Genomic DNA, 21,443 nt, shown 5'->3' with positions numbered 1-21,443 from the left:
GCTAATGATATTTGTGATCAACCACCACCACATTGAAATCTAAAATTACTGTGGTTTTATCGATACATTGATGAATCCTGGCCACTCAAAAGAATTATTATCAACGGCCTAATAAGTTTTTGGAGAATTATCTTTTTAATAACAGTGATGGTTTTTGGTGAAAGTTATGAGAAGAGGAAAAAAAAGGAAAGACCCCTAAACCCCAGATTATGATTATAATAAACTCTCCCTTTTGATTGTTTGCTAGCTAGGTTGCTTCTCTGTACCATGCATTAATGGTAATGCAAACCCATTGATGAGCGAACTGAGTCTTGATTAAGGATTTATTTCTATCTTGCAAAACCTAGCGAACGTGTACTTTGTTTTTGTGAGCTGCTTGTGTTATTTCAAGGAAACTTTTTATATTATAGAATGAAATTAGAAGTCATTCACGTACCTTATGATTGTAGTAGTCACATTCTCACTGGCTGTTCCGGAATTACTTGTTCGTGATGAGGCATCTTAATTATCATAATTACAAGTGTCTTCCTAGTCATGATCCGTTTGAGAAATTGAGGCTCTTGACACCTGCAGGGTTTTCTCAGACTTTGACTTGTACAATTAGCAATACTTCCATGAAAACCAATCTAACCATGGATCTATATATACTTCATCAGCTATTCCTCTAAACAAGAAACAAAATTCACTGGCTGAACGAAGTTGATAAACTTAATTATGCTGAAGAATTTAAAGGATCATATTCAGAATCCAAAGGGTCATATGAAGAATCCAAAGGGTCATATGGAAAATCTAAAAGGTTACGTAATGATGTATTTATTAGGGAAGTTAAAAGATCACTTCTAGTGCCTATAAATATGTGGCTATTGTGAAGAAGAATGTATTGAGGAAAAAAAAAGAAAGGAGCGATAGATAGAGAGGGCTTGTAAGTAAAGTTGTATTCCTCCTTCAAGAAAAGTTGTACTACTCCATTATCTTATATAAAGTATTTTCTCTTCCATATTCTTGTGTTTCCACTACTGTTGCATACTCTATCATCAACTGCTCCCAGCAGTCTCTCATGGCGACAACATTTAGGCAGTCACCAGCTGATGTTATTTAAGTATCCCTGTATTTTTCTTGTTTTCTTCTTTGGCAAGGAGAGTATAGTGTTCGGGTCAACCCTGGTTCTTGTTTATTGCAGAGGGTGTGGACCAAGGGTTGTTCCTCTCTTTTTCCACTTCCCGTCCTCTCTCTCTCTCTCTCTCTATCTATCTATCTATCTATCTATCTCTCCCTCCTTCCCTCCCTCCCCCCCGCTTGTTCTCATTTCAATATGTGTGGTATATTTTCCCACCATTTTCCAAAAAAAAAGGAAAGAAGGGAAAAGAAAAAAAATGGAACAAATTGCTTTTAACCTGAGTGTCAATTCAGAGTTAAAGAAATTTCATGCTTCTAGGAGAACTCTAGCAAACTAAAATTTTGAACCTTAGTTCTAGAAAAGGTTCAACTTGATTGTTTTCTAGAACTAAGTTTCAAATATTCAGTTTGCTAGAGTCCAAATTCCCAAGTTTCAAATCTCTGTACGGTCGCGACCCATTAAGAATGTTGAGATAGATATATAGTAATACAAAAAAGGATAAAAAAAGAAATGATGACTTAAATGGTCTGAACATATATAACATATACTAGAAGGATAAAAGTGAAAGTAGCATCAATAAAGGATAAATTGAGAGAATGACGACTTAGATAGTCTGAACATATATAACATAGACTGAAGGATACACTAGTACGAAGAAGTGATTTGATATATATAGAAGGAATGAATAGATATAGAGGTAGATCAAAAGTCATAAGCAACAATTTGATATCTTGGCATCTCTTGGAAAGTATGGTCCTAAACTAAGAAAAATAAAACAAAAGAGTTCATGTAGCCGACTCTAACTAATTTGGAATTAACGCATAATTAAGCTGAATTCAATATCAAAGACATGCTGGCTAAGATTTCGAGAACTCAATAATGTGTATTAATTTTGATGGACATTCACAAACTAGTCAAATGTTGTCCTAGATACTCCAAGTTTCTTCTATGTTTTTGATTGAGAAGTTTTCCACCTTCTAAATCTTGGAAATTTATCTTTCCATTTTTCATATTTAGAACTTAATTTAAAAACTTAGTAGCAAAAAATAGATGAAACAACACTTTTAGCATCTTTCTAGTTACCAGAATTCTATTAAAATCTTTAAAATAGAGGTCAGCTTGATGTACACTACGGTGTCCATGGATTAAGCCCAAGAAGAAGCCTATTCTCATTTATGCTTGTGAATAATGTACTCTAGTAGGTATAGGGGTGCAAAGAGTTCAGGTCAGATCGGATGATGAGTGGCTCCGACCTAATCTGATTTCTTGTTTGGGTTCTAATTTTGGATCTAGACCCAATCCAATAAAAGATCGGATTGGGTCAGGTCCATGGCCACAATTTTTGACCCTACAGTTCGGGTCGGGTCGGGTCGGGACCATGTATAACCCGGTCCTAACTCAAAAAATTTGGATTCGATTCGGGTCCGGTCGAGTCTGTTTATCTAGGTCCGACTCTCCAATTTAAAAAAAAATCTCGTTGAGTCCTAAAACCAATATCATCCATATAAACAACGCATGCTTTTTCTTTTTTTTTTCTTCTTATTCATCATTGTTTGATACTGCAAATTTTTTCTATATTAAATGTTTCTGAATGTTTTGATATCCTCGCCAATATAATGAGACTAAGATTATAAAATTTCAGGTACCGTATCCCTCTCAAAAGAAAAGAATAGGAATTTTCAATTGCTATAGAATAATAGACAAACTCAATTGCCATTTTATCAGCTGATCTTGGAGTTCAATAATTATTTTGTGAAAAAAAATTCTTAGGTTTGTAGTAAAAGAACTTATGATGGGATTGATTTATCGACATCATATTGGGTGAAACCTTGTGATATCAATTTGGATTGCATAAGATAGCAAGGTATGATATTTTTCCATTACCATACCAATAGGAGTACGCAGAGGAAGAGTTGTCCATGCCAAGAAACAAAAGCAGTAGGATAAAAGTCTACATGCACGCACCTCATTGCTGCTCATCATGCTGGACAAGAACAGAGTGGAATAAAATTCTAGGCAAGCAAAACTTTCACTTCCATCTCCCTTTCATAAGAGCAAGCCATCAATATGCCCATCTCTATGACCCTCCCAATACTTATATCATCAAGAAGCACAACATATTTAAGGAAATGACCAAGATCTCTGGGCTTTGGCTCCATGTTTTCAAATAGGTTAGGTCGGATCGGATTGGGTCTGAATTCGGTAAAACCAGACCCAGCTCGTAAAATGGAACAAGTCCAATTTTAGAACCCGATTCGATCCCATGGGTCATCCAAAATGGGACGAGTTGGGTCAAATCGGATCACGAGTCAACCCAACCCATTTGCAGCCTTAAGTAGGTAGCATTTGAGTCTATAGATATTTGTGAAAAGTATCCCTTTTAAAACTTAGAATGACAACTTGTAATTATTATTCAAAGTACTTTGGGAGTTATCCATTATTAATATTTCATGATGTCATGTACTATATATATATATATAACTAATCCATGCAATGAAGGCATCCTATTTTGAGTTAGATACAAATTTATCTTGAGAAGGAATTCTTTTTTTAGGCTCTTTCCTTTCATGGTGGATTTCATAGTGCCAATCCAAATTGTACTTTTATCTCTATTAAGCCTGATGTACATGATTGATGCTTTTCTTATCAGCTTAAGCCTTCAAGATAAAATGGTTATTTAATATGGTATCAGATCTCAAGTTTGCTGGACGTCATGAGTTCAATGCCCCCTCTATATCAGTTATTTCTTCAATTAACCTAATTATTATCCTGGCTTTTTTCAATCATTGTGAGCCCTCCATGCGCATGGTCCAAGCCGCACATGAAAGAAGTCAAGCATGACATATATTATTGACTCTTTCTGATCAGCCATATAACATATATGAGTTTGAAGGATCCAACTGGATAAACTACTCATAGATTGACTTCACACCGGGGAGCATGTATTTGAATACAAAGATGTGCCGGATCACCAAAAACAGAGAAATTGTATCCATGAAACTCCAAAAGCATGCTTCCATTTGGTGGAGCAACTCAAAATTAGGTAGTCTCGAGCTTGAATCTTGGGAGAAGATAAAAGAAAGAACTTAAAGAACTTATATCTAAAGAAGTAGTTACAATATTCATTCATTAAGCTCCATCTCTTTGTAGAAGAACATCACTATTTAGAAGAGTACATGAAAGAATTCGAATGTGGTATAATTGAATCCGAGGAGCTAAATATAGCTTACTACCTTGGTGGGCTCCATTGGGAAATATATGATATTGTTCATGTACCAACTTATTGGACTAATCATGATGTCTACAAGTTTGTAATCAAAGTTGAGAGACAACTCAAAGATAATGAGAATTGAGGGCCAAAAACAGGAGTGGCGACAACCTTTTAAAGCTTTTTCTTTAAGGTCTCCTTCTAAGCATGATAGCTTCTTGTAGTCATTATAGTTCTTCTAACTCTAGCCGTCAGCAATGCTACAAATACCAAGGGATTGGATATATAGCCTTCAAACATCCAAATAAAAAGGTGAGGAAATGCTTGAAGAAAATTTGGAAGAAGAATCTTCTATTCATGACGAGGGATTAGAAGAGAAAGAAGATATACTGTATAGTGATGATTGAGAGGCTTTCTTCATTTGGCAAAGCTTAAATGTCTTCGATACTAATGAAGATCATTGCTTCACAAAATCTTCCACTCTTGATGCACCTTACATGGCATAGTGTGTGATATTATCATTGATGGTGAGAGTTGTGGGAATGTTGTCTATACAAAGATGGAGGATAAATTGCAATTTAAGGCGGAGGCGCACACACAAATCCCTAGAAAATTTCATAGCTAAATAAGAGAAATGAGGTACTAGTTAATAAAAGCTTCTAGTTAAATTTTTCATTGAAAAGAATTATAAAGATGAGGTGTGGAATGATGTTATATTGCTACGGATGCTTATTACTTCTTGTTTGGGCTCCCCTGGCAATGTGATAGGAGGGCATCCATGATGGATTAAAAAATACATATTATTTAATAAAAAGTCATGGTTCACTGAATTGGATAATATATTTTCTCCAACTCTTATGTTGTGCAGAATCTAGACATGTTATTCCATTTAGCAGAGAAAATATCAAATAATAGCCGTTTTTTGGAGTAGAACACTTCCAAACCCATCACAATGGCTATTTTAACATTACAATGTCATAACAACTTTGATATATTTAACAACTTGGATATAGGGTCATTTATAGAAAAATTGATGAAAATAGTAGATACAATGAGAGTTAACAACGCTACCTGCAAGAGACTAAGTCAATAAAACGAATTGCAAAGAAAGTATGGCATGTTATTAGCTTTGGTATACAAAAAAAAAAAAAAGAGAAATAAAAATAGAGTAGGAATAATTACATATAAGAATTTAAAAGATAAGGTGGTAGATATTAAGAGAGTAGAAGATAAAATAATCTTAATAAAATTTATGTTAGGAAAGGAGTCTATTAGTATCATTAGTACTTATGCTCCTCAAGCAGGATTTGAAGGTGCTACAAAATAATACTTTTTGGAGGATAGAGATGGATTTATTCAAAAGATTCACAAGAGTTTAAAGAATGAGGTTGTAGATATTAAAAGAGTAAGAGATAGAATAATCTTAGTAAAATTGGTATTAGGAGAGAAGTTATTAATATCATTTGTACATATACTCCTAAAGTATCATTGAAAGATGCTACAAAGCAATATTTTTGGGAGGACATGAATGAATTAGTTAAGAAATTTCTAGTAGAGAAAAAATATTTATCAATGAAGATTTGAAGCAATATGAGAAATATAGTGTCAGTTTCAAAATGGTGCATAGAGGGTATGGTCTTGAAGTTAAAAAAAGATAATGCCATAGGACCTAGTATTAACTAACACCTACTTTAAAGAGAATTCTCATTTGATAATTTTAAATAGAAATAATGCTAGTCAAATAGATTTCTTCCTTGCTAGAAAGATTGATCAACTTTTGTATAAAAACTGTAAAATTATGCCAGGTGAGAGTATAACCACCCAATATAGAATGACAGTTTTGGATGTGTATTAGAAAATTGAAAAAAAATGACCGAAGAATATATTTACAGACTTCTATAGTTTTGGATGTGTAAGGAAAGAAATAGATGACTTTTGAGAATAGAATATTGAATAAAGGAAAATGATATCTAAATGGAGAAATTAATACCATGCAGAAAGAGATAGCTAATGGTACTTAAAAGGTGGCTATAAATATATTAGAAAAAATTAAGAAAAAAGGACCATCTAGCAAGAAAACTTGGGGGTGGAATAAGAAAGTTTACTTAGTAGTGCAGTCTAAAATAGAGTGCTATAGAAGTCTATCAATATGTAGAAAGAGAGAAATGCATGAAAGCTACAAGGAGGCTAAGAAAAAAGTTAAGATGATATGAGAAGTTAGTTAGAGTCAAAACATCTGAAGATTTATATCCCAACTTAGAACTTGAAGGGGAGAAAGATATCTATAAGATTACAAAACTAAAAGAAACAAAAACTAAAGACCTGGCCCTAGATAAATGCATTAAAGACGACGATTAAAAAATTTTGGTTAAGGAGGACGAGATCAAAAAAAAGATGGAGAAGTTATTTCGATAAGCTATTCATAAAAGTCAGATGCTCATTAGTTTTATTGATGATAGAAATGTTAAATATATGCATACATCAAAAGTATCAGAGATAAAAAAAAAAAAGCTACAAAAAGATGAAAACAGAAAAAATAATTGGATCTAATGGAATCCTTATTAAGGTTTGAAAGTGTTCAGTCAATGTGTAAGTAACTCGGATGACTAATTTATTTAGTAAAATTTCAAAAACCAATAAGATGGCTGACGAATAAAGGAAGAATACTATAGTATCCATGTATAAGAATAAAGAGGATATTTGAGATTGTTCTATCATGATATTAAACTCATAAGCAACACTATAAAACTTCTAGGAGGGTGATTGAGTATATATTAAGGTATGACATAAAAATACTAGAGAATCGATTTGATTTTATGATAGGAAGGTCAATGATGGAAGCTACTTTTCTCCTTCCAATGTTAATGTAGAAGTACATGGAAAAGAAAAAATATCTTCATATGGATTTCATTGATTTAAAGAAAGCATATAATAATAATCCTAGTAATGTCTGATGATTGGTTTTAGAAAAAAAAAATTTAGATATATTAATATAATTAAGGACAAGTACAATGGAGCAGTTACTAATATAATAATTACTAATAATAATACTAGTTAGTTTCCAATCACAAGAGGTTTACATAAAGTATCTTCATTAAATTCTTACATTTTTGTACAAAGTATAGATAAACTTACTAGGTATATTTATAATAATATTCTTTAGTAATGCTATTTACAGATGACAGTCTTAGCAAATGAAACTAAAATCCGAATTGAATATAAGTTGGAATTATGAAAGAGTGCATCAAAATTTAAGGATTTTAGGTTAAATAGGATGAAGACAAAGTACATGAAATACAATTTTAGTAAACTCAGAAATAGAGATGAAGATGGTATGAAAATTAAGGATCATAAAATTTCTAAAAGTTATTATTTTTGATATTTAGGATCAATTATTTATATAGAATGGAAAATTGAAAATGATATTATTCAAAGAATTAAAATAAGTTGGACAAAACTAGAAAATGTAACTAGGGTATTATATGATCATATAATACTAGCCAAGTTGCAAGAAAAATTTTATAGGACAATTATACAATCAACCATACTTTATTCTAAAAATTATTAGGTAACTAAAAAACAACATGTGCATATAATGAGAATGGCTGACATAAAAATATTAAGATAAATGTATGGTAATACAAGACAGGATAATAAAAAATAAAGTTATTTATAAAAATATGGAGGTAGCATCAATAAAAGACAAATTGAGAAAAGAACGATTTAGAAGATATATACAGCATAAACCGATGGATGCACTAAGAAGTGATTTGATATAAATAGAAAGAAAAAAAGGAGAGAAATAGACCAAAAATTACTTGGTATGAAATAGTATGAGAGAACATGAGAACTCAACATCTATCAGAAAGTATATATAAACCGAGCAAAATTGATAAAAGAATTCATGTGGCGGACTATAACTCATTTGGGATTAGGGCTTAGTTGAGTTGGATTTACTTTCAATATCAATGTTATAAGAGCTATTCTTGAAACCTTGAATCCTAATTTTTGGGACCCATTGCCCATATAAATTTAACCATGGCCTTCACAATTCATTAGCATACAAAACACCCTTCTGCAAAAGCAGCCAAAAGGAACTATTCTCACTCTTGAAGGCAACCTTAGTTAAATAAATATAGTCAATCACAATGTAATAAAGCAGCAGAGCCTGATACTTCAAGAATACTTCCAGAATCCGAAGCGCAAGAGTTTAAATCCTAACTAATAGATGTCCCCTTGAAAAGGGCAAATAAAGAATGATTCAAGAGTATACACTACCCAAGATCCAGCAATCATGGTGAATCTGAACCCCTAACAGAAGGTATAGTTCAACCCTGACAGTGACAACTTGGCAGAATATGGTTTACCTAGTGACATTGGGAAACACATATTTGATTGTTAAGAACAGTTATGCAAAGATAATTGTTCATTAACTGTCAATTTTAACAAGTGTTGATTATTATGAAGTAAAACTCTAATTACACCAAACTGTATATTTATAAGAACTTTGATAGTAAACAAACAAGACAATCTTTGCTTATTTACAGGATCCACAAACAGATGATGGAAACAGGATAAATTCTTCCCTAATGCTGGGGTGAGGTGTAACAAAACAATTTACAAATACATACATACATACATACATACATACATACATATATATATATATATATATATTTAACCTTCACTTCCTTGTTTCATGACTTTGTCGCTGCACTGCAAAGACATTACACTGTTAACTCCCTTCAAACAGATGATGACTTGCAACCTGCAAAAATAGTAATCAATAAGGGATAAATTTATAGACTATAAGGTAAAAAAGAACATGTGCTCGCTCAAAAAGTTTGTCCAACTATTGCAATGAATATAAAGGCAAAGAAGAAAAAAAGTACAGTAGTAAATTAAATTAGCAAAATTAGCAAAATAACAGAGCAAAAGTTAGGCTTCATTTTCCATTGTTTAGTTACAATCTATCATTGGCAAATTGGTGACTAAACCAAGAACATGGACCCCTTATCATCTTAATGAATTTCAGGTGAGTTCTCCCCTCATCTCAAAAAAGAAAAAAAAAGAAGAAGAAAAAACACGTGTAGAGAGAACACCTGCAGAGAGAACACCTGGAAGCAGAGAGAGAGAGAGATATTTATTATCACTCTTTATTGAGGGTGAGCTCCGGCGAAAGGTAAGGCTACTCTATCTTGACTTGGGCATTACGAGTTCAAAACGTGAAAACAGCCTCTCCATATGGCTGCATATATCTGACCCTCCCTAGACTCTGTATTGGCGAGAGTCTTGTGCACTCCCTTTTTTATCATTCTATTTATAAAGATTAAGATTGTTTTAAGTTCTTCTGTTTCAATGGCCTTCAAATAAGTATGGGAATTGGACTCAAAAGGGCTACCTTAACAGGCACCATTCTTGGGAAGATCTTTGTAAAAGCAAATTGCCCCGACTTTATAAGGCTGCTGCATATGTCTAATGTGCACAACTGGCCTATTCAACTTGCCTACTCCTAGAGATAAACATGAAGGCCTCATGCACCGCATCACAACCACGATTATAACATGCTTGTCAATACCTATGAACAGCATGCTGAAGCTCGAGACCGATCAACTGGCCTATCTGCAAGAACCATCCCTGCTGGTTGCTGAGCTGGCTGAGCACGAGGTAACCTTCTTGCTGTTTACAGAATACCAAAAAGAATGGATCTTAAAATCATATCTACAAAGAGCAAATAATAAGGCTGCTAGTTCAATTCTGAAATCAAAGAAATAAAAGATGCAATAAAATTCACAGTTAAGAATTAGTCAAGCCCATGATATATGAAGTACACTTCAGTCATATATATCCACTAATCAGAAATACATAGCATCATTCATGATGCAATTTGGGATAGAGTATCACTCAACTCATATTGGCTATTTTTTTCCTCTTTGAGTACTATAACAGTTAGTTCATAGCAACTGAGGTTCATGCAATGAAAAAAGATGAAGGAAAAAAAAAATCTTTTCCAAACAGAAAAAAAAAAAAAGGAAAAAGGAAATGCAGTCAATGTTTAAAAGGATGGAGGCATAAAACTCTCAATGAGAAAAGGCCGCCGAAGCCTCAAATCATAAGGCATAAGCCTCATGAATTTTTCTGAACATTTATTAAAGTTAAAGCAGAGATAAGGATGTGACTGCTGACATGACACGAGGTAGAGAGGATAGCATACATAACAACATAAGCATGCACATATCTTTATCGGAAGTGCACAATAACATACCTTACCATACTTTAGAAATAATCCACACATGACATCATTTTTTATGATAAAAAGATCCATATCTTCTCTTCGATGGTTATTAATGTAATGGAAGCCTAACTTGCATTCTTTCCATATAAGGTGAAAAGAGTGTTCTTCACAGGAGTCTTCTTACATGATACTCGTTATACTATTAGCCCCACCTATTACCCTCAAGATGTTCTCCAAGAGGGCCTCCTTGAGGCCAAAGGTGAAGAGACCCTCAAATATGCCTTTTGAAACAGCAACTATCAAGGTTCGCCGTTTTGGTATCGAACCTTTTACCAATACCATCCTGGTAAAGTGTTGGTATACCTAGTATAAAGGTCAGCTTGGCATACGAATACTCGGTACGCCTCTTATGTCATGTATTGCTTCTGTCCTGGTTTAGTACGATATGGTCCGGTATGCACTAGTTCTAACAAGTACAGCATACCATGGAAAATATAATTATATTCAGCTATAACAATCCTCATATAACATTTTCAGATTTGTTCATATAAACCTATTATTGTAGCATGCCCATAAGCACAGTCAAAAGTCTTTGATTGATTTCATGTATAGGCAAAAAAAATTCTTTGACATGATTGGTCTTTCCTAGTATACCAACTCTTTTTCTTAACAAATTTAACTGCACTCTTCACATTTTCTTTTCTTTATTTCAGTTATTATTTTAAAATAGGTAGTACTAATGCTGCTCCTAATTGATATCAGCCTATACTTACATCATATCTGCATGTTTAAAGAGAAGTCAATGTTTAAGTTCATTTTCAGGCAAACAACTACCACAGTTCCTCCTTTTTCATGAATGCTCTACCTCTTTGCTGAGACAGATCATTTGAGCAATGTATATCTGATTGTGAGCAAACTTATTGATAGAGAAAAGCATCAAAATGTCACTAATTAGCCTAAGATATATTTGATTGTAAATGGACAAACGTAATGAAGATAAAATTAGCAGTACATCAAAAATTGACGCACGTACTTGTTCACCTAAAACATCCTTCGAAGAATGAAAGAAGTTAGAAAAAGCTGCAAGACTTGCAAACACAAACACCTGAAAGATTATAAATTTTGAAAAATAGTACGTTGTGGAACAGCTCTCTCCTATTTTTCATGAAACGGGGTCTATTGAAAGCTTTCAATCCATACTATAGTAGAATATCAGAAAATTAGCTAAAGGTGCAAATAATAAAATTCATACAAAAAATACAAAACATTGCAGATCTTGGCATCACCATACTATAATTACAATAGCAAGGGATTGGATTGCAATTACATTCTTTCAAAAGATTGCAACAGCATCACTTCAGAATCTCAATAACTCAGAAACGCATGCATTAGGTCATTCCAAGGCATTGGGGATATGATATTTTTAGTTGATAACTATGACAATCTCCTGCCACAACCACTGATTTCCAAGAACTTGGTTTGACTGTTTATTAACCACCTTGCCAACAGAAATGGAATTTTACTCTTCAACAGTGCAGATGATGGATACATCACTCATTGATCAAATTAATCACAAACATGGAGACATAACTGAGGATCATGAGTTGGATAAATGTTGTAAAAATATAAGAACATGCAGCAATAATAGTCCTCAAAGTTATTCACAGCAAAAGTTATTTATTCAATTCATAGTTATAATCTGACAATCCATAATCAATGCACCTACATTTCCCAGCTTAACAAAAGAAAACTTAAAGTTATACCTATTTCATAGAATAGGTCATTCACATTAATGGCTGTTTTGGCAGAGGTTTCCATGAAGAAAAGACCATGCTCCTCAGCATATGTCCGTGCTTCCTACACATCACAAAATTCAATTTAGGCATCTCTAATATATCACAAACTAAATAACATAATAAATAACGCCATGCACTCTGGTTCATCCTAACCAAGGACTGAATTACCAGCATTTTACTGCAAGCTCATGTAAAAGACGGACTGCACATGGATACCATTTTAAATAATTAAAGACAAACTTAACATAATGGCACTTTATCACTAAAATCATGATAACATTAACCTAAAGCTTATGAAGTGAGAACTGCAGAAAATTGTGCTTAAGATAAACTTCCCAAGCATAATATGAAACACACCAGATTATTTCCTAATCAAGTTCATAACAGAAATGATAACATATGGCTTGTCAACATGGTTTGACAAATTACACATCTTAATAACCCATCATCCTATTATACTGCCAACAATTTCTTTTATGTCTTCACATTTTACCGGTTCAACTATTCTAAACTAGCTCCAGAGGATTGCTTGCATGTTAATTCGGACAGCCGTACTAAAGAAAGAAACCAAATATTACTTAAGTTTGGGTCCCAGAGAAGCCCTAGTCCAGTTAAGACCATGAGAAGGCATCCAATAGTATTTCAGTTTGCATCCCCGAGGACTCCTAGTCCAAATATGAGCATGAGTCCTAATTTAAACTCGGTGCTTTAATTTCTTAATTTGCAGATTGGACTCCTTAATGTCTAGATTGTAGGAGAGTTCTGAATACATATTTTTAGACATAGAAGGAGACAACAAAATTCTATTTAGATAAGGATGACAACAAAATTCTATGAGTTAACTTGATGGAGTCCTCAAACATCCACAAGTATCACTTGAGATCTGTTACTTCAATATCCCAGGACCCATTCTTTTATTAAGGATAAAATCAAGGATTATTACAGCCAAGCAACACAGGCTGGACTAAGGTCTTCTTGTACAGGCATATACAGCCCGATACAGTCCAATTTCCCTAATCTAGATAATATTTAGTTACGCAGAGCCCTTACAGCTTCAAATCGCTGAAGCGGGCAAGCGTATCCTTACAGGAAAAGAATAGCTATCTACAAATAAAGGTGGAGTTTTTGTAAGTTCAATTTATTGAAGTTCAATCATGACATAAAGAGCAAAATGGGGGAAAAGTTGATGATTTGACAAGCTCTGGATAATGATTTTTTCCACACCATTAACATAAGAATTCCAACTTGAATATGTATGTCATAACTCGCTGTTTATACAATGTGGCCAAATATGTTATATGATCCAGGTTCTGGTCCTTCAGGTCGAATTTAGTTTTTCGTTTGACATACATAGTCTACCATAAAGAAGCTAATGTAAAGGTCTAATGACCATGATTCTTCTTTTAGTAAATAAGCTCCACATATGACTCAGATAAGGCTGAAAGCAATATGATTTCATCCTGACACCATGCAGTGGGCTAATGAATTTGACCAACTGCAGCCCTAGCAACAGTGCTTAGTCTTTGTCTGCATGTGAACGCATGAATAAAATACATGACAGTAAATGAACAATAAAAAATACATCTATTTTTGATAAAAAATCTCAACTTAACTCATAACCATTGCAGATAATCCTGTCCACTTAGAATACGTTTAAGTGTTACTAAAATCAAAATTGACCTGACTTCAAAATCAGTTATTGCCTTTAGCCATCCAATGAAGACACATAAAACATGCTATTGTATAGGTGATATGTGTAGGTAGTATTGGTTAAATATCAACTTATTAATTTCAAAGCTTGTAGATAAGTCTCGTACATGCTGACTAAACCAGTATTACTATAATCAAATACTGATCAACCTCAACTTTCAAATTTTCTCAGTCCATCATGAACTAACATGAGCCTTAAAGCACCCTATATAATTAATATTTCTACTTTTCTTTACCCCATTTAGCTACTGAACAAATATCTTCACCTTAAAAGTCAACGTATAACCTATATCATCATATGTTGCATATTTATTACCAAGCACATTTTCTTCCTTCATACCAATTTAACATATTTCAAAATCTTTTATGTCGTTTACACTATCACTACACACAACTAGGAATATTTATGATTCTAAGAAAACATTAAATGTTTGACTTTTGCACCTTAGGTTTTACCTAGACTCTCACACATCTGCCTCGAGGCATCCATGATAGATGCAATATACAAGTTGCATACGCATGAAAATCACTTATGAGAATCTATGGTTGTAGGTTTTACTAGCAACTGAGAATGTGCAATGCAGGTTTGAGGGTAAAAAGGAGAGAGCGAGCAATAGGATCTAATCTATTTAGGAGTTAAATCCGATAAAGAGAGAGAGTCCAACTTGTTCAAAAGCTTTTTTATGAAAGGGGTCCGATCCAATTAAGGAAGGGGGAGAGAGATGTAACAATGCAGGACCTCACCCAAAATGGCTAGCCGAAAAGTATTATTTGAGTTTCTTGATCCTGTATAAGTACTCAAGATCTATCTGCACAAGTTCTCACATACTCTCCCATTTAAACTCTGACATTCTCGTCAGGCTAAGGGTTCAAATCTATTCAAATCTAATCATAAGCACCATAATCGGCCAGTTGTCAATCCAATATATCTGTGCTACAGTGTCCCCTAGTCTATATAGGTTATAGATCAGGTCCATTTTGATACCAGTTTGTAATAACTCAGGATCTCACCCAACATAACTAGCCAGAAGGTATTATTTGGGTTCCTTGATGCTATATATAAGTAGCCAAGATCTATCCGCACGGGTTCTCACAAGAGAGGAGACACATAGTAGTTCACACGGGTGAGAGAGCAAGTGCAGTAATTAACATATTTTTATGGGTATTTTCAGTATAAAAATGAAAAATGAAAAATGAAATCAAAAAGGAATGGCTTGATTTCAAAACTGATATTTTTTTTAATAGTAGTACAGATTATAATTGACCGGAGAGTTGGGATTTACAGCAATGAGCTTGACCCACCAAAATGGAATTGGCAATAGACTTTATTGTTTTAAAGTTTGGTTAAGGATATGTGCATTAAAATAAATCAGCAAAGTATTATAATTCTATTATCCTTGAGCTAATCTTGAGTTTGGATGAGGAATATGTATACTCAAACTCCAAAGGGAATGATATCTTTTAATATTTTCTATTATAAAATATTTCAAAAATCTGATATATAATATATTAAAATAATCATTCTTTCTATGTGCCCTCGTATCCTTTTTTCTCTTTGTTTTCCCTTTTGCCAAATCTGATGCTTGAATACGTGTATATACCCTGATTCCTGCAAACATGTGCATGCCACACTAATGTTATCCTTTGAACCTACTAAAACTATCTAGAAGAAAAATTTCCACTACCAAAGATTGTAGGTCCATATATAGCCCGTCATACATTATGCATTTCATATGTTACCAAACGAACCAAACTTACCCTAGATGACCACGCATAGCCAAGTCTTCAGGCATTAACCATTCCTGAAGCACTATTTTGCAAATTACCTTTCCTTAGGTTCGGACGATGCTTAAAAATTGAGCCTTGAAAGCATAGCTTTTTAATCCATGGTTCCTACTATTATTATAAGGACATTAGCGTACTTGAATATACATGCTTAACATAGACAATGGAAACCAGAATATGTTCTTTCCCAAAAAAGAAGAAAGAAAAGAATTATTTCGGTTCTTTAATGCAGTGTAAGTACCCAAAATCTTTCCATTGCATGACCAATGTGGGACTAAAGATATCCCTGCACAGGCTCTCACAAACTCTTCTCTTTTAAAGCCTGGCATCTTCACCAGACTAAAGGTTCAAATCAAATCCAGTCACAAACACCATAATTGATCCATATCAGTCTCAAAAGAGCCCATTCCGCAATGTTCCCTAGTCCACTGGGGCTATGAACTGGACCCTCTCTGATGCTGTTTATAATAATTCAAGACCACACCTGAACAGCTAGCCTAAAAAAATTGTTTGGAGTCTTTGGTCCTGTATAAGTACCAAAAAATGTCCCTAGTATACAACCGAGGTGGGACTAAACTCATGCCCCCACAGGCTCTTATGAAAGTTTCCTCAAGATAAAGACAGAAGTAAGGAAATAAATTAGAATTGTAGGTATAAACAATAAATTCCACGAACTTGCCTCAGTTGTCACCTTCCTTTTATCTTCCAAATCACATTTATTTCCCGCAAGAGCAGTTACCATGTTTGGATTACCTAGAACAAGAATCCACATTGTCTGACAAATCAATCAAGACTAACAGGTTTCCGACTAGTATATGTCCCACTACGGAACAAAATAAATATTACAGGAACAGAGTAAAGGTAAAACAGGGACCTTGTTTCTGTAGCTCTTCAACCCACTTCTTAGCTCTCTCAAACGAATCCTGAAAAGCACAAAGAAAAACGAGATAAGAAAGCAAACATTATTAATCAAAAGCTCAGTAAAAACATTAATTTTATGAATCAAAGTGGTGTGAAAGAACTGAATCGAATCATAAGAAAAGGAATTGAATTTAGACTCAATGGTCGTGATCACACCGTGCTGGTGATGTCATACACGATGATGGCAGCAGCAGCACCACGGTAGTACATAGGAGCCAAGCTGTGGTACCTCTCCTGCCCCGCCGTGTCCCAAATCTCAAACTTCACCGTGGCGTCGTTCACAGCCAGCGTCTGCGCGTGGAATGCCGCCCCGATCGTGGATTCCTGCAATATCAATCTCAAAAAATGACAACAAAAAAAAAGAGAGAACCAAACCCTGACACTAATCACCAAAACCCTCAGAAATCGAACCAGGATCGTAACAATCCGTAAAATACGAATGGAATGAGACCTGGAATTCGAGGAACTGGCCCTTGACGAACCGAAGAACGAGGCTAGATTTCCCGGCGCCCATATCTCCCAACAAGACCTGGAAATCCAAAGATCGAAATCATAGGTCAGCGAATTGGTACCAACCAACGAGAACTGGGAGGGGAAGAGAAAAAAGAGGCGAGGGTTGACTCACGAGCTTGGCACTGAGATTGTTGTGACCGAAGGTCGCCATGGGAGACTCGCGGAGAACTTCGATCGAGAAGAAGACGAGATTCTGGAAGGGTGGAAAATGGAGTGAGAGAAGAAAGATCCAAGGGCAAGGGGTGCTCGATCGCTTTCGACCGATGGAATGGATTTATTGGTGTAGAAGGACGAGAATGTCCCTCGTCCCTGTCGGTTTAATCTCCGGGATCGGTCGGCCTTGTTCGTTCACATTTTGTTGTCTTCTTAATAAATATTCGATATTATAGTTGATTAGATTAGAAGGGACGTCACGCCGAGTCCCTGACCATAACTTCTAATTGGGGAATTTACACACAATAAATTCACTCAAATATAATTTTAAGATTATTTATATGTTAAAGTTTGAAATATAGTTTTAAGATATATTTATACTATATCTACACCATATATATATATATATATATATATATATATATATATATATATATATATATATATATATATATATATGCACACTATCTATACTATGTTTTTTATCCTAATTCATATAAATCTCTAAAATAAAAATAATAAAAAATTAAATATCTAAATAGAAGTTAATTAGGATTAAAAAAGTGATATACTTTTGATCAAATTCCAATCACAACTGACATCTATTTAGAATTCTTTCTGTCACCCCGTCCACCCCACTAGAAATCTAGCCTCAGTCGCAGCTCACCGCCGAAAGATTTTCTTGAAACTCTTTTCGAACGTCGATTGTTGCTCACACCGTCGCTACGGCCAAACGCCTCCCAAAAACTAAGTAAGGACCCAACCTCCTTTGATTTACCCTTTTTCTCTTTCTTCCGGACTCCTTGGATCCCGAATTTCGGACGGCGATCGTAGGATTTTTGGCGAAAAGGGGAATGCTTTGTTTTTCCTAATTTTTGTAAAACTAACCTTTTTCTTCTAATTCTGGTTGTTTCCGTTGCCGGCGCTTGTCGTCGAAGTCTTTATTCATTCCTTCGCGGCCACCTGTTGGCCAGCCGTGGGTTCCCTGACCTAGGCACCACCCACAACCACCCTCTTCCTTCCTCTTTAGTTAGAGGATTGAAGTTTGTTCTCTCTCTCTCCCTCTCTATTTTTATCCTTTCTTTTGTTTCTCTCTCTGCATGGCTTTCTTTCTGTACTCTCTCTAGGGTTGATTTAGGGGTGGCAAAATATGACCCGACCCGCCAACCCGATCCATGTTCGACCCGCCATAAATAGGTTTGGGTTTGGCCTAAATAGGTTCGGATCGTAAACAGGTTGACCCGTTTAACCTGTTTAGTAATTGAGTCGGATACGGGTTTTAGATGTCTAACCCGTTTAACTCGTATAACCTGTTTAATTTTTGGGCTGATAGATAAGGAAATAAGGACCACAGGCCCACAACCCACAAGGCCTACAGGCTACCGCTCAGCTCAACTCACCGCTCGGCCCAGCTCCCCGCGTCGGCCCAGCTCCCCGCGTCGGCCCAGCTCCCCGCGAGCCGTGAGGTTCACGAATCGATTCACGACTCCATCACTCCACCCGTCCAGCCTCATGTTCTCCATTCTCCTATTCTCCGTTCCCTTTAGGGTTAGGGTTAGCTCTAGCGCCGCCGCTGCCCGAGTTCTTTGCCTATCCCTCTTCCCCTCTCCTCCGGACCTCCGCCCTCTCCTCCCCCATGCTGGCTACTTCCGCCTCTCAATGCGGCGCAGCAACTCAAGGGTTTCGACGGCTCGGACCCGAGCAGCGGGCGGCGACGAAGGAGCCACGACGGAGGAGAAATCTCACAGCCGCCATGGAGCTGAGGAGCAAGACGAAAGAAAAGGAGCAGGGAAATTAGAAAGAAGGGATGAGAAACGGTGAGTCGTACTCGTATCTCTCTCAATCTCTTCATTTCAAATTAGCAGTCACCCTCTCTCTCTTGCCAAAGCCCCAACCCCCCACCTATGTCTCTCTCCGTCTAACCCTCCCACAGTCCCACCTCTCTCTCTCTCTCCGTCGAAGCCTCCCAACCGCTCCACATCTCTCTGTTGCCGAACGGAACCCCAAGATCCCCAATCCCCCACCTCTCTCTCTCCCCGTCGAACCTCCCATCTCTCTCTCTCTCTCTTGCCGGTGGATGACGACGATAGCGGGCCGACTGCCGAGGAGCGCCGATAAGCTCCCCGATGGGGAGGACGAGGGAAGCAGGGAAGCACCGATGACCGAGCACGGGTAATTTCTAATCTCTCTCCTTTTTTTGAGTATTTTATTTCTGATTATTTATAATAATAGTTAGTTAAACGGGTAAGCATAAACGAACCCGACCCGTTTAATTGACTCGTTTATTAAACAGGTTAAACGGGTCGGGTCGGATTATCTGTTTATTAAACAGGTCGGGTTCAGATTGTAATTTCTGACCTGCTTAATAAACAGGTCAGGTTCAGGTTTATACTTTTCTGACCCGTTTAACATTTGACCCGACCTGTTTATGTCTGACCCGACTCGATTGCCACCCCTAGGTTGATTGGATCCAGCAAAGAGCCCTTCACTATATAATGAATCGATTATGGAGATAGGGATCTTGGACCATGACTGTTAAGCGGCGTGCCAGCCCCCACCTTGGCCTTTCTCGAATACTTTTAGAATTGGTCACTCTCAATATCTATTGAACTACTTATATCCTAGTCTGAGCATGATCAGATGTATTTCTCTTTGATTGGATCGAATGGGGTGTCGGGCACTTTTGCTTAGTCAGTCCTATAACAGTATCAGGACTTAAAATTTTTATTATTAAATTAATTATGATTATTTTTAATAATATAATAATGCAATTTTAGATATTAGGTTCTGAAGGAGGATCTCAGAATTAGTTGGATTGTCCGTTCATTGTTCATGCAAGGTATATAATGATCTGCCTTTTCTAAATTTTTATTTATATAATATTATTTTTACATCAAGTAAATTGTTAATCGATTTAAATATAATTTATGAAATTTATGAGATGGTGTTTTGAATGAAAAATAGATATATAATTCAGAGTAATATTTTTTTAGATTATTGTTAAACTATTTACTGATCTTATATTATATATGCATATTTTGAATGGATTATGATATATATGTTATTTGTAAAAAGAACTTTGATGTGTATTAGCTTTGAACTCTCAGTTTGACTATGTACTGAACCTTGCCAACTAAAAGTTATACATTGGCACCCCGACTATTATTGAGCTCATTGATTGTATTTATGGCCCTGCCATAAGATATAAATAGGATATTCTGGCCCACTCTATAGGATACAAGTATGATATTCTGGCATATTCAGTAGGATATAAGTATGATTCTATTTCTAGCCTAATCACAAGGTACAAGTGTGGCCACAGTTAAAAATTATTGAGTTAAATGTAATTCGTTACTAATCGGATTTATGATTACGTATACAAATATTTGAATTATATGGATTTTAATAGATTTGTATTTTGAAAGGAATTGATTATGTCTTTTTACTGGTTCATTATAATTTGTATTTTTATTTTATGTTATTATATGAATTATTTAGTTAAGGTACTCATTACTTATTAGGCATCGAACTCATTATCCCTTCTTTTCTTCACAGATACAGACTTAATTCTAGATACGGGTTCTACTATAAGACTGAGACTAGAAGCAAAATTCGACAATATCTACATAGTTTAGATTTAGTGTTATTATAATCTTTTTATCCGGTTATTATTTGAGATTTAATTGATGTAAGACTTTTAATATTATAGTTTATAGTTATTTAAATTTATTCTGCTGCTTGTTTATGATATTATGATGAGGTGCCTTGCATGTTTGTGGGAAGAGTTCCCTATGAGTAGGCGGCAGTTGTCGCGGCCTCCGACTCACGAATTCGGGTTGGGGCTTTGATAAATATCTACCCTTAATTTGTTATTATAAATGTCTTTTTGGTGTAACTAGTTTTGTCTGCTTTTTCTGTAGACTTATGTGGAGATTGCTTTACAAGTGTTTTGAGATGCTTATGTAGCTTGGGAGGGAGGGTACTTTGTGAGCTGTTGGGCCTTTC

At 35.3% G+C, this 21,443-nt stretch overlaps 1 protein-coding gene across 1 annotated transcript; it reads right to left on the bottom strand.

The window, feature by feature from the left end:
• Positions 1 to 8,747: 8,747 nt before the first annotated feature.
• Positions 8,748 to 17,551, bottom strand: LOC120104759 (ras-related protein RHN1). Its single transcript, XM_088717571.1, has 8 exons — positions 17,398 to 17,551; positions 17,224 to 17,301; positions 16,929 to 17,096; positions 16,726 to 16,774; positions 16,527 to 16,604; positions 12,324 to 12,413; positions 9,904 to 10,004; positions 8,748 to 9,093 (listed from the first exon to the last, which is right to left on the bottom strand). Exons 1-7 carry the CDS (start codon positions 17,434 to 17,436, stop codon positions 9,904 to 9,906), a joined length of 603 nt encoding a protein of 200 aa, XP_088573697.1. The 5' UTR covers positions 17,437 to 17,551; the 3' UTR covers positions 8,748 to 9,093.
• Positions 17,552 to 21,443: the final 3,892 nt, after the last annotated feature.

This window comes from Phoenix dactylifera, chromosome 3 (genome assembly GCF_051530095.1).
Source record: "Phoenix dactylifera cultivar Ajwa chromosome 3, Ajwa_hap1_PhDact_Kaust_v1.1, whole genome shotgun sequence".
Taxonomy (NCBI): domain Eukaryota; kingdom Viridiplantae; phylum Streptophyta; class Magnoliopsida; order Arecales; family Arecaceae; genus Phoenix; species Phoenix dactylifera.
The sequence above is the reverse complement of the archived record's forward strand: the minus strand, read 5'-3'. Positions and strand labels throughout refer to the sequence as shown.

Excerpts from the sequence above, each read along its gene's own strand:
- LOC120104759 (XM_088717571.1), bottom strand. The coding sequence starts at position 17,436 with ATGGCGACCTTCGGTCACAACAATCTCAGTGCCAAGCTC. Across the intron at positions 17,097-17,223 it reads GCCAGTTCCTCGAATTCCAG|GAATCCACGATCGGGGCGGC; the intron begins GTCTCATTCCAT and ends TTGATATTGCAG. Across the intron at positions 12,414-16,526 it reads GAAGGTGACAACTGAGGCAA|CACGGACATATGCTGAGGAG; the intron begins GTTCGTGGAATT and ends ATGTGTAGGAAG.